A 14,233-nucleotide genomic window follows, 5' to 3' on the forward strand; every position below is an offset into this window, starting at 1 on the left:
TATTTATCAAAAAAAAAATAGAACAGTTTTGCACTGAATGAATTTAGACTCTATTTCACTTTCACATTTTTGAACCGAAATCGGCAGATTTATGAAGTCTATTTGTACTGTGACGTAAATTTATGACGTCATTTTTGAATTTTTTTTGCCGACCGTGTTCCACGCGAGCAGAAATAAATTTTTAGTGGTCCGCGGTAAAAAAAGTTTAAGAACCCCTGGTGTTTTGGGATCACTAAGAACATCTGCCGCGGGCCGGATGGAATAAACTGGCGAACCGAATTTCATCCCTTTGGTGGACTCTGTTTTCCTAAAAAGTAGACCAAATTCGATCCTAATCCAAACAACGTCATAGCTTCAATAAAATACAGCAAATTTGCTCGAACCGTATCGTGCGAGCCTAAAGTGTTGTTGGTTGCTAAGAAATACAGTTGTTTTAGCAATTGGAAACTTGGTTAACTTTTTTGTTCATGCTGTTTTCTAAACTCAAATATTCAAAGCATATAGTTCAGGGGTTCTTAAACTTTTTTTACCCCCAACTTTTTTTTGCCTCGCGCGGACCACGGTGGTCGAGAAATTTTCAAAAATGACGTCATAAATTGACGTCACAATACAATTAGACTTTAGAGATCTGATGATTTCGGTGTGGAAGTTTAATGGAGCCAACATTCTGTGCAAATCTTTTAATTTTAATAAAAGTTATTTGAAAAATGTATTACTTTTTAAATATATACTACTATTTCCATTAGGCCTTCATGGACCCGTTAAAAGTAGTCCACGGACCCCCAAGCGGTCCATGGACCCAAGTTTAAGAACCCCTGCTATAGTTGGATCGCAAACATGACTATAATTTATTTAATAACAGTTACGCACTAATCCACATAGTATCGGACGAGTATCGATTCTACCCCTTTGCATCGGCTCCGATCCGATATTATCAGCTACTGGTATGTTTAGATTGCCGTACGTTCTCTAACTCGGCTTGTGCGTATTACGTCAGAACATTCGGTTTTATCAGGGCAAATTGCTTCTTCACAACTGTAAATCGGTTCCACGTCAAAATGAATATGATCGAATGCTTGATTGTTTGAAATGTTATGGTGTATTACCCAGTTCAATTTATATCAAGCTGTGTATGACCTAAATACAGTTATGTAATCGTGTGCTCAATCTAGTTTAATAGCCGTAGCCGAAAGGCAATTTATTTAATAGCCGTATTTGTCAATATAAATCAAATATTATGACAAGGTTTGTTCTATTAGGCTTATTATTAGGCCTGGTGAGCACGGTTTTGAGAATGCTTGTCATTATAGAAATGCGATTGGTATTTTAACAGTACAAGTTGGCTACAAGGCGCCGGCCTAGGATTTTTGTTTGATGCGACGTCACACGTTACGCCATAACGTGACGTCACAAAGCTACGTCAACACGTAATATCATTAAAAACCTTAAGTACACCACACTCGTTTATTTTGTTAAAGTTCAAGTTTGGAGATTTGTAACTTTCAATACAAAAGCTAAACATTATAAAAATGTTATCGATTCGCACAAATCGAACAATTCAGTTTTATGGTAGTGTCATATTTTTTCTGTGCAACTCTGTATTTATTTGAAGTAACAAGTCAGTACAATATGACTCGGTTTTATTCACGAAACGCCTCATAACGACGTGTGGCGCTAAACATAAACAAATTTTCACTTATTTTATTTTTCATCGTTATTTTAGCCACATGAAGAAGAAATAACGTAAAAAAAGTATGGGATTTTTGCCTTTTCCAGAATTATCCCCTTATAACACCCCAATTTGTTGCTTATAATAGCAACAACGGCATTTTCGACTTTACAGTAAAAATTTGTTCTCATTTGTGTGCGCTTATCTGTTGGAAAACGCATTCTCCCACATTATACTGTGTCAAGTTGGCAAATTACAGGGTCAACGGCTCAACTCTTCTTTGTGATCGAACAATTTAAAACCGCTCGGCGCCAATTTCGTGGGCAGTCAAGCGACGCGAAGTGCGTTCGTGCGTGACGAGAGAATAAAACTGACTTTCGCGCCTTTTTATCTAAAGCAGTGGTTCCCAAAAAGGCTATCTACTTCTACAAGGGCTTCGATATTCATCCTGTGTTTAACTTCAACCTCTAACTAATCTGCTCCAAAGAGTTGACTCGTCATGGTTGACTTGGACTGGCCCAAAATACATTTTAGATCATTTAGGATTGGTATTTTTGCTTTGGTAACATTCTTGATACCATTGTGTGGCTTAGAATGCAATAAATGGAAAAACTGTGGTTCAACACTGTATAAAGACGGTGTGTGTTGTTTCACTATTATTTAAAGCGACATAACAGTAAACCACCAAGCAAAACCGCTATTGAGGGTGCGGCAATCTATTTATCTCTTCTATAGACTGCCGCAAGTCAAAAAGGTCGGAAGCCACTCTTCTGGGAAGTCAAAAGATTAGATAAGCTTTACTAAAAGTATGGGGACACCATTCTTCCGGTTCCCACTGCATCGATTTTAAGTGCTAACGTTTCCTCTAAGCGACATTTCTCCCAACTTTAGATATGAACCGCCTGGCATTCGTCTTACGCGAAACCCGTAATTTGAGCTCCTTAAGATGCAAGGTGCTTTGGATTGCTGTTTGGATCCTTATATGATAGCTGACCTTCTTTAATGCATTAAGGATGTGTATAGGGTTGTCTTATGCTCGACATTTTGCTTTGAAACCGACTATTTTGAACAAAACGCTTTGCGATCCGGTGCGATACCAATTGGTGTCATTATTATGCTCAAATCAGCAAGTTAATAACATCAAAACGTTTAGGTATTTTTTTAGGTTATCAGGCGAATTTGCTTGAATGTTCAGCAGTTTAGTCACCGTAGTTGTGAACTTACTTTTTCGATGAGAAATCAAATTTGAATAACACAAAAGTTTTTACGTGGGTTTAGTGATTAAAATTGATTTTTCACAGGATACGTCGAGTTGGAATTGTAATGTGAAAAGCGTTTCAACAAGGCTTAGGTGTTTTAGTTTAGAGGTTATTAATCTTGGGTTTGTGGAAATCCTAAGGGTACGTGGACTAGTTTTAGGGGGTTCATAAAGGCCTAATAAAAAATTTGGAAATGTTTTTTTTAGAAAAAAAAGTTTCATCGAAGAAAAGCACTTCAATCTACCTGTTTTATTACCTAAATTTATGACGTCATCTATACAAATTCTATGTCAACCCTTGTCCAGGACGTCCGCGGTAATAAACTTTAAGAACCCCTACGTAGGTGTAAGATAAATCGTATTTAGCTGTCGTATCCTATATTCTTTTCGCCTAGCCTTTTAGTGCGATGCAATGGGCGTCTAACACCTCGCAATATTCAGTCGGGCAAGGAATAGGCCAATAAAACCAGCGTTTAAATCGCTCCATATTAGGGCCGCGTACCTGATTGGCACAAGCCTTTGAAAAGACGCTTTAAAGAAGAGCTGTATCCTTTTCCTGCGATCTGCCATTCAAGGCCGCCTTAGGGGAAGTGGAGTGATGTTTACAATACGAGGCTTGGGCTTGGGCTTTCGGCACTTAGGCTTGACAGACAGGAAAGGTCCGAGTACCTCTGTCGTGTCGCTTCACACAAAGCTGATATGGTTGAACCCTGCAATGAGTTTACAGGGGCTTCTCTCTAGCATCAGAGCCTGCTGTATGTTGGCGTTTTTTTAGCTTGTGTGTAGCATCAACTCAAGTGCTTGATTTTAACCTTCTACTAGCGCAATCGCAAATGCATAAGGGGGCGTTGGTGTGTTAAGTGATATTATATAACTTTTTAGGCAACAGTGTAGTGTTTAAGTGCGTCTGGCTTGTGTGTAGTACCAGCCTAAGTGCTTGATTTTGGAACTTTCTCTTGCTGCTATCAGAAGGCTTAACGCTTTATCTTTCAAACAGATTTAAGAGTGCGTTTTTGTGTTTTATATTCTGTAACTTGTAAGGATTTTGCATTGTGTTTAAGTGTTGCCAGCTTGTGTGTAGCGTCGGCTTAAGTCCTTGTTTTTAAATCTTTCTATTGCTGCTATCAGAAGGCTTAGCGCTTTATCTTTTAAACAGATTAGAGGGAGAATTGTTTTGCTATATAACAATCTCTAGCTTGTAAGACGTTAAGTGCGCTTATCTTGTGGTTAGCATCAGTTTAAGTGCTTGTTTTGGAACTGCTGTTGCTTCAAACGCTTGATCTCTCAAACAGGTTTTAAGGATCGTTGTTTAGTTGTGTATTCTGCATGCTTGCTAGTGCATTGTGCTGTGTTTAAGTGCGTCCAACTTATGCATAGCATCAACTTAAGTGCCTTGTTTTGAAACGCTTAACACTTTATCTTTTAAAACAGGTGTTAGGGACCGTTGTTGTGTTATAATAATCAGCACTTAAGCTTTAGCGGTGTTAAAGCAAAGCCATGATCTCCACTAGACCAGCAACCTTTTTCTGCCTTACTTTCGCCTTGTCCTTCTGCCTTCCGCCTAGCCATCAAACCGCATTGCCAACGTCAATAAACCAACTCAACCACTTAAAAAACGAGGGCGGTGACTCTGGCGCACAGGACGTAACCAGCCAGGCGTACCCCGCCGCTCAGGAAACGCTAGAAGAGCAAGAAAGAAGGCGCGACCTTACAAGCACGTCGTATCCAGACGAAACGAGTGGCACTAGTGTTGGGGATAAGTCGGCTACTGGCGTTGAAAGAACAACTCAGACTGTTATAGTGGGCGCCAGTGTTGTGGTTCTACTACTGGCGATGGCTGTGCTATCCAAGCTTCGTAGTTTGCTAGGACGTTGCTGTAGGACTCCAGACGATGACCAGTATGTACAGGACGACCTGGAAAAAAGGTGAGCTTACTTACTGTTAACTTAAACGTTCATATACACAAGTGTATTCTGTGAAATCAAGCCCTTCTGGAGTCATGCTGCCGTGTATAGTACACAAGATGCCTTCGAAAAGACATTCTGTTTGAAGGCATCTTGTGTAGTTGTAGTTAACTATACTCATACTTGGTTGGCCCAATATTTTTTCGCCACATTTTGAACTCACATATTAAATAACCTGTAGCCATTTCCTTACTGAAAAATACAATACGAAATTTGATGCGACGCCTTCGAACAATTGGAGCGACGCAGCAGGGCGTCGCGACGCACAATTTGAGAACCTCTGCTTTATTAGATTGCTTTTTCAGTGACTTTTATGAAGCAAATCAAGTAAATTGCAGAAATAGAAATCTGATTAAGGCAATTGTCTAAAATCATATGGTTAGCAAATAATATTTCGGAATGCGAATAAAGCAACCCCTTTCGTACGATAAAAATTTTAAATTTTTAAACTTTTTTTAGGTAAAATTTGTTAATAAAAGCGATGATTGCATCTGACGAAACTTAAATAAGATATAATTTGTGCTGGAGCCACATTATGGTGAAATATATCGATTGGCGTTTTCTGAACAACGCGTATTTAAAAAATCGATTTTATGAGGTGTGACGCACGCTGTTAAATGCCTTAACCTTCATTACAAAGCGTTTGCGACTCCAGCAATAGTCAGAAATTTGAAGGAATATCAAAGCTCATTATTGAACGCCACGAATACGTCTTACTTCTATATGGGCTTTGATATTATTATTACGACTGACTACAACCGCCAACCATTATGCTCCGAAGGCCAAATTTCGAATAACGTTAAGGTCTATATAAAACACATCTAAGAATTATAGCAAATTAGGACTAATATATAATAGTCAGAATAAGGTTTAAATGGGAATCAACGGTCAAAATAGGACATAGAGAACCTTTTACCTAGCGCCAGATACCAACACAAACTTCATCACCAACTCCCCTAAATATTCCAACTCTGACCTAACTTAATCCATAACCCAGCCGATCAAACCCAATATAGGAGTTATTTTGTTTGATCTTGTTTCGATGAATTTAGGATTTATTTCGACAGGTCTAGGTCTTATTCTGTCGCGGATATTACTGCGTGTTGGGTTTTAATATAGCGTTGGTTTAAATACAATGATATTATAAACAAACCCGCTTTAGATATTGTTGTTTTCTAAGTCGTATTGTTTGTTCCAAGCGTATGGCAACGCTTGTACATTTGAATCACATTGTGCCAGACATACAGCGCAACTTGCGTTCACTTTCCTTGTAGTGTTTCGGTTTAATTGGCCATTCAAGCAGTTACATAAATCGTTGTCGGATAAAGACTTATACGACCCACTTCTAAACTGGGTTAAGTCAACGTTAGAACTGGTTAGCGGTTTACGTTATAAAGTTGAAATGGGTTTGCTTTCAACATTAGAAGTCGACTTAACAGCAACCTCAATAAGTGATTAGCTGAGTTTTTCTTGTCTTTTGCTTCTCAAGTTAAAATATAATTGAAAGAAATTATTTTAATGAGCTGCACAGTTCTTTCTAAGTTTAAATGTCGAATAAAACGTTGTAATGAGTTTGCTTGTAAATTTAAGGGTAGACCGAACTACGCTTTTAAAATTATCTGAGTAATTTCGTTTTTCTTGATTTGCAAAGCTAACTAAAAAGTAGAAACGGGTATGTTTTTAAAGTTAGAAAACGGCTGATAAGTATGAATGAGTAAGTGCAACATATTTACTTGATTTTAAGGGCCACATTAACCGCCTGGTAAAAACCGAATTACTCGAATAAGGCAACTTTCTAGATGTAGATTTCGGCGGGATGTTGTAGTAGTGAAAAAACGCTTACTGAAGCGAAAATTCTAACTACAAGCTTGTATCCGGGTTCTTACAATGTCAAGTTCATTTGACGAAGCTAGTTGCGCTAACCGCAACATACAGCGCTCTTGTAGGTCTGCTGTGGTTAGCGCTGGTAAACATGGCTCTGTTGAGTGGCATTCAAACGCTATAGGTCCCTGTTTTGTGAGCTATTAGCCTTTACTATTCAAGTATAGTAAAAAATAATGATTTTTTTTATACATTTTTAACGATTTACCTTTGTTCATGTTGATCTTTCATTTAAAGCAGTGTTTCTTAACATTTTTTTACAAATATAGGCGTAAGTATAACACTAATGCTTTGGCGGCCCAATTCTAATCACTGGATGTTTCGTAAGCATTCACGTGCGCAAAATACAATTAAGAAAATAACATAAATAAATGTAATTATGTTTAGCCATGTCGTGGCTTTAAATTTTGGAGACAAATTGCTCAGAACCAATCTCTATAGGTCTAACCATATAGAACAGGGGTTCTTAAACTGGGGTTCATGGACCCCTTTGGGGTCCGTGAACTAGTTTTAGGGGTCCATGAAGGCCTGAAATTAAAGAACTCTAGTGTATATTTAAAAAGTTATTAATTTTTCAAAGAAAACACTTTAATTAAAAATTAAACGGTTTTGCACTGAATGAATAGTTCGACTCCATTTAACTTTCACATTTTTCGGACCGAAATAACAGAGTTATGAAATCTATTTGTATTGTGACGTCATTTTGGAGCATTTCTTGCCTACCGGGGTCCATGCAAAGCAATAAAAAATTTAGGGGTCCGCGGTAAAGTTTAGGAACCCCTGATATAGAACTACTGCAATAACCAATTTTCTTTACAAAATATTTGTAAGCTTTAAGTGAACGAAACATAATGAAGACAAATGGCATGAATAAGTTCGGATGTAAATATTATAATCCGTGTCTTCCTATTGCAATTTTTTCAGAATTATGCGAAATCTTAATAAATCCGCCAAATCTCTACAAATCTAACCCTATAAAAACTTGTCAACCCACCAAATTAAAAGGCGACCTAGTTTTAGGTTGCCACCCATGGGTTGAGGAACAGTGATTTAAAAATAGTGGTTTCAGTGATTCTTTGGAATTTCTAATTGTGACCAACGTTGTTAAATCACATTTATAACCGATAAAAGGCGAAAAATATCCATTAGAATGTTGCCAACCAACTTACAAAGGAACCAATGCTGCTGCTAATGGAATCCAGTCAATTGTATGTTCCTCTGTAATCGATAGCATTTTGTAGTATCAAGTTTCACTGGGAATTCACCAAATTTCCCTACAACTTATTTTTTCAGTTTCGATCAGCTTAGGTGTTCGAATGACGTAGGTTAGGCAAAAGGGCGCATTGAAACTAAAGCACTGCGCCTTAGTCGAGTCTGTGGTTGAGGTAAATGTTTTTAATTTCGCCAGATAATTTAATATCGTCGTCTCGTTAAAAGGGTCCAAGTTATTACTACAAAATTCTTTTTTAACCCCCCATTTTAATGCTTTCGTTCAAAATTGAGAAACATCGAAACACGATTAAGCGTTTAAGATCTAGTTATATGTAAAAAAACTTAGGAATATCAATTTGTTCTGGTGTTGGGATAAATATATTTTAACCTGTGGTTAAGTAATAAGCAAAAGGGATAATACAGATAAATATCCACTCTTAGGTTTGCACCGAACGACTTTTTATCGGTTTCTAAGTTTTGTGCTTAGTGTAATCTTCGTCCATTGATGTGCAACCGGAATCGTTTGTTTTTACACCATTCGGAAGGCTGGTTCTATTCGAACGAAAATTGAGACAGTTACGGGCTTGTTTTTTATTATTACCGGCTTCGTTTGTCAGAAATTCGCCGGAGTGTAATCGAGCAAAACCAGAGTTCGCCTGTTTTGCTTGTCGCCATAGCAACCGACGCGTTGATTTATTCCAAAAATACACCCGGGACCCATAATTCGTGGGTTTGTTTCTTTTTAGGATACCAAGGTTTGGAAGAAAATTACTGGGCGTCCCCTAATGCGTAGGCGTCCAAAACTCACAAACCCCTAAATTTAGGGAAGTTTCTTTGAAATTTGATCCACTACAAACAATGACGCACCTCGTTACGGTCCGTTGGAGTTGGACCGTCCTGTGTGACGCAACAATGTGGGTTTATTCTTGTGAAACACGCCTTAAATTTTTTGCGTTTTTTTGAGAAAAAATGCGATTTTGTCCAAAGTACTTGTGAATTGATTAAAGGCATTATAGTTTAGACTTGGTTCAATTTCCAGCGCATTCGGTAAATTCTAATTCTTATACAATTTATACGAAACTTAAAAAATTAAAATACCAATCTAATTTTTAAAAAAGATTGAAAACTTGAATCTGCATCGAAGCGCTTTTAATGTCGGCTGAACCCAAGCCACTGTTGAACCCAGAATACCCCAAATAGCATTTCGCGCCCGAATTGCGCAACCCTTTACCTGTTTTGAACTCGGAGCAATTTTTAGTCGTTTAAAGTTTTTTTGTGAAGCGTGACTTTTAGCCAAGTTGCTTTGGCATTTGTGTTTTCTCAGTGCTTTTAGCGGACGAATCAGCCGTCACACAATAAGAAAATAAATAAGTGTTTCTCAAGCCTTACGACACAAAATTAGGGGCCGCTTGATTTGGTTGGTTAGATTTATTGAGGTTGGTTTTCAGTAAGTTGTTTTTCCAGAATTTCCAAAAATTGCGGAAGCCGCCATGGCTCATATTTATTAACATTGACTTTGTTAATGCTGCTGTCTTATTTATTCTTTATTTACTCTAAGCTTGACAAAAGTTCAGTTAAGTAATTGGGTCGCCAAAGTTTCGCTGTTATACTTGCGCTTAGCATTTGGATCCCTGTGAAAAAAAGAGAACACTAGATAAGTCAACAATATTTAAAGCGCAATTACCCATAATAGTATTAGCACAAACGACCTAATAAAGACAAATACTATGGATATCCATGTTATAAGTCCTAAACGTATCATTATAGGCAGATCACCTAATACCGAACCAATACCTATATCTTTACTTAATATCATGCATCCGATAATTATAACACTTTAAGAGCTATCGTTTGATGACATGAACCTCACAATTTTCTTCAAAATTATTAACAATTTAACCTTTGCGCAACTTATCAATGTCAAAACATAAAAAAACGAACACGTGGCAGGGTCGTTTCAAGGTCATTTATTTCAGTTTTTAGAAACAAAAGTCGAATATATCATAAACTAACTTTTGTCAATATTTTAAACAACTTTTCTTTTGCGCAGTCGACCGGAACCGAACGATGACGTCACAGTCCACTACGACCTGTGGGAAAAACGTGGACCGGAAGTAAAGACGGTCTCGGCCACAATCGCCAGTCTGACGTCACAACAACAATTGACACGTCATCAGCGACCGCGCGACAAACGCACTGTGATGTCATACAGGATGTCGTTCCGCAACTTTGTGCGCGAATCGGCCACTGATGACGTACTTCCCTGCTATAGTGACGTCACAAAGGGCTCTCCCCCGGGAAACAATGACCCTCCCCCGGATTACGCGGGGCTGGGGTCGAGCGGGGAACCGAACCCGGCATACTCGGAAAATGAAGAAGTTCAGTGATTGATAAAAAAATGTCAAGCGAATCCTTTGAGGATTGCAATTTAGAGATTTCCAAAATAATCCCGGTGATTTTCGGTTGCTTTGGGAAGTTATATCTATATGAAAAAACGGTGATTCTGGGATACTTGCGATTATTTCGATGTGACTACCATTTTGATACAAAAACCTCGTATCCTGAAAAATTCTAAGAAGTTTAGTGTTTTCTAAAGATAAGAAAATTGCCGAAGCGAATCCTTTCAAGTGTCAGGATTGGAAATTGGAGGGTTTTGAGATTTCCAAAAAAAAAATATTTTCCATATGACTCTTATTTTGATATGAAATGCCATACCTATCAAGATTATTTATCAAACAAGAAGGTTCCGTGATTGGTGATATTGAAGAAAGTGTAAGACAAATTTGCGAAAGCATGAAGGGAACTTATGGATTTAAAAATTTAACAAAAAATATCCCGGAATTTTTGGATGCTTTTCTAACGCATCAAGATTGAAAGTTGGTGGAATTAAAGGATTCTAAAGAATGACAGTTTTGGAAAGTTTTAAGATTTACTGACACCTTTTTGTGACTTCATGTGACTAATTATAACAGCGACTTTGTTGGCATAAGAAAGGACTAGCGTGAAAAAACGACGACGTCAAGTGACATTTGTTGATGTGTGAAAAATTGCCAAACGAATTTGTAAAGTATTTCGATAGAAATACATAAAAAATATCCTTGTTATAAAAAAATTACCTCGCGTTTGTTAAGTGATAGAGTTTCGTGTTTTTGGAGAAACCATTTTTTGCGGAAATGTTTTGCAGTGCAGCAATTTCGGCCAAACCGTGCGTATTGACAAACTGGAACTATGCATTGCGGGCGAAATTGTTGAACTTAATATAAAGTATCAAGGCCAATTTAACTTTTTATCTTTCACTACTTACTTAGCTGCCCTTATAACAACAACTTGCTACAAATGTACTTAGTGTTTAAGCGCCTTTTTCATTTATTACCTGTATTACACCATGTTACACAGCCTCCATGTGGTTAATATATGTTATTTTCCTGTGTTTTAGTATCAACCGCAGAATCTCTGTTGGAGTTTGCGTAAAAGCCTTTTATCATGGACACATGTTTAACTACCCTGTATTTTTCTGTTACGTTTAAGTATTAACCAACAACCAACGATTACTAATATGCACAATTGTTTCACAGTTTAAAAATCTTGTCGCGGTACCTATTTATTTTGCCTTATTTTAGTTCATTGTTGACGCTTTTCTGTTTTATTTTTGTGTTTTTAAACTTCTTTCATGTATGGTTGAAAAATTGTGCTGGCATTTTTTGCTTTTTGTACTATTCGATGTTATCACCGTATATTTATGAAAGTTGCAGTATGACTTATTCTGTTTCATTCTCAATGAACGTCATGTTTTGATCTTGGAAATGACTCTGCTTGCCTTGACATTTCACTACGCTCTGTAAACGATTTTCAAACTCAATTATTTTTACTTCCATAGAAGGACTATTTTGGCAAATTATCATCAGAGTTGTGATTTTTCCTTCGGTGTGATTTTTTGCGTTTTTCCTATTTGTTTTATCTCACTGTGACAAGCAACACGAGAAGTGCACATACTATTGGAGTCTGTCTGGTTATTTTGACTGTTAGAGTGTATATGAAAACGTTAGGCGTAGAAATCGTTTAGTCTTTGCCGCTTAAATTAGGTCAAACAAGACGTTTTTTTATTATTCCAAACATTTGAATGTGAACCAGGTCTGATGGGTCGGAGTCAAACTAGGGACTCCAGTAAGACTTTACGAATCCGAGGTGCGCATGCGCAGTACCAAATTTTAAAACTATTAGGCCGCCAACTGTAAATTATAAAGATGGAATAGCATATGGTGGAATATTTCCAACTATATTTTTTGGTTAAGTTATATGACAACCTAATGAGTGGATGGCTAAATATCCATCTTAACTTTGTTACGTATAGGTGTTTGAAAAACAGGCTGCAGAGTCTCCTTTGAGCCTGTCTGATTGTTTCGACTGTTAGGGTTTGAATTAGTGAATACCAATCTTCCCCGCGTTCCAATTTAAATTAAGTCAACCATAGTATATTGGAAATTTAAAGCATTATAAAGAACAGGCCTGCCTGGTTACAACTTATATATACCTATATGTAAAAATAGGCAATAGGATAACGAACAAATTGCAAGTGTTATGCGATGCTCTGTGGTGGTAAACACAGTTTCACTCAGTAGTACGCTGAGTGAGAACCTTTTGCGTTTAAAGGCGGGAAGTACATTAAAATGACTTTAATACCCGATTAACAATTTAACATTTTTAACGCACTAAGCTTAAGATTGGTCGTGGTTCTAACAGAATTTGAGAAAAACCTTACGTCATGCTTTATTTGTACCAGTTCTTAAAAATAAAACATTTTACCGTCAATTTAGCACATTTAAGCTATTTAGTCTTTTTTTAGGCTTGGTATTTTCAATGTTATGTATTTTGTAACATTATTAATTAAGCAATACAGTTTCAAGATTTTGCCCAATAGTTGAACATCTTTAAAATCTTGCCTCGGTGTGTACTCTCTCGCCCGCCACCCAGCGGAAGTTAGTATGCGAGAATAAAATCACGATGCTAATAGAGATGTCTGATACTATTGAATCGAAACGTCGGTACTCGTCCGATACTAGAATGGTATCGTTGCCGATCCGACACCAAATTTATGTAGAAATTTCGGTCATGATTTGCCTATAAACGAAGCGATTTTACTTTGAAATGTAATTTTACAAAACAACAGTATACTCAGGCACACTATGCACGGATCTGTAATGTAGCTTAATAATAAATTGCAAAGCCTAAAAGGTCGAGTAAATCGACAGCATCTTGATTAAGACGTTTCGATACAAGCTTGTATCATCTTCAGTTGATGTGTTGACATTGATTTGTTGACATTAACTGAAGACGATACAAGCTCGTATCGAAACGTCTTAATCAAGATGCTGTCGATCTACTCGACCTTTTTGGCTTTGCAATTTATTATCAAACAGTATACAGGGTGGGCCAAAAGTAGGCTTACAGTTATTCCACAGCGTTGGCTTGGAAGAAGAGGTAGCATTGAATGGCCACCACGCTCACCTGACCTGACACCAAAGAATTTCTTTTTTGGGGTGTTGTAAAAAACAAGGTGTTTGTGAAGAACCCCAAAACAATAAATTTACTTTTAGACCCAAACCACACTTTTTATAACTGTAAGCCTACTTTTGGCACACTCTGTATATTATAATTATCTCCAGGTAACCGAACGTCTTTACAATAAAACAAATTTAGAACCTAAAAAACAACTCTTAAACGTTTTGAGTAAATCCATTTTGCTGGTTTAAGCTTACTAATAACGTCACATGTTATCAGATCGCGATGATTTTTGTTTTAAATATCAGGTATCCGTCTAAAATATCAAGCATCGCATATCCCTAATAGCCATTGGGGTAAATTTGGTATAAATTTTATATAAAACGTGTGTTTGAAATGTGTGTGCCTCCCTCGCAAGCGCGCATGTGTGCGTGTGTGTTGGTGCGCAAGCGCAAGAATTCCAAACCACGAGATCTTGTTTTTTGCCGGGAGCCTGTTATGCACTAAAAACCTAGTTTCATTACAGCCTTGTACAAAACCGTCGTTTCTTTTAAGACTGTACTATTTAGATATTTTCCCAACTTAGATCTGTAGAAAAAACGTATTTTACCTCCTTTTTGCGGGTTAGCTGAAAAAATGTGAAAAATAACCGAATGCCTTTTAAGAAGCTTTTAAACTGGCCGAATTGCTTTCAGTCTTGGTTTACTTAACCAGCCTAACAACACTTTTACGGCTGCTGTTGCTGGTTTA

General features: G+C 37.3%; 1 protein-coding gene across 1 annotated transcript; it reads left to right on the forward strand.

Moving 5' to 3' along the window:
- The first annotated feature begins 2,150 nt into the window (after nt 1-2,150).
- Nucleotides 2,151-11,894, forward strand: LOC146138878 (uncharacterized). Its single transcript, XM_083393541.1, has 2 exons — nt 2,151-4,852; nt 10,035-11,894. The coding sequence occupies exons 1-2, from the start codon at nt 4,425-4,427 to the stop codon at nt 10,369-10,371; spliced, it is 765 nt and encodes a 254-aa protein (XP_083249667.1). The 5' UTR covers nt 2,151-4,424; the 3' UTR covers nt 10,372-11,894.
- The last annotated feature ends 2,339 nt before the right edge of the window (nt 11,895-14,233 follow it).

The sequence above is a fragment of the Ascidiella aspersa genome, chromosome 7, assembly GCF_963924565.1.
Source record: "Ascidiella aspersa chromosome 7, kaAscAspe10.2, whole genome shotgun sequence".
NCBI classification, from domain to species: domain Eukaryota; kingdom Metazoa; phylum Chordata; class Ascidiacea; order Phlebobranchia; family Ascidiidae; genus Ascidiella; species Ascidiella aspersa.

Excerpts from the sequence above, each read along its gene's own strand:
- LOC146138878 (XM_083393541.1), top strand. The coding sequence starts at position 4,425 with ATGATCTCCACTAGACCAGCAACCTTTTTCTGCCTTACTTTCGCCTTG. Across the intron at positions 4,853-10,034 it reads CAGGACGACCTGGAAAAAAG|TCGACCGGAACCGAACGATG; the intron begins GTGAGCTTACTT and ends TCTTTTGCGCAG.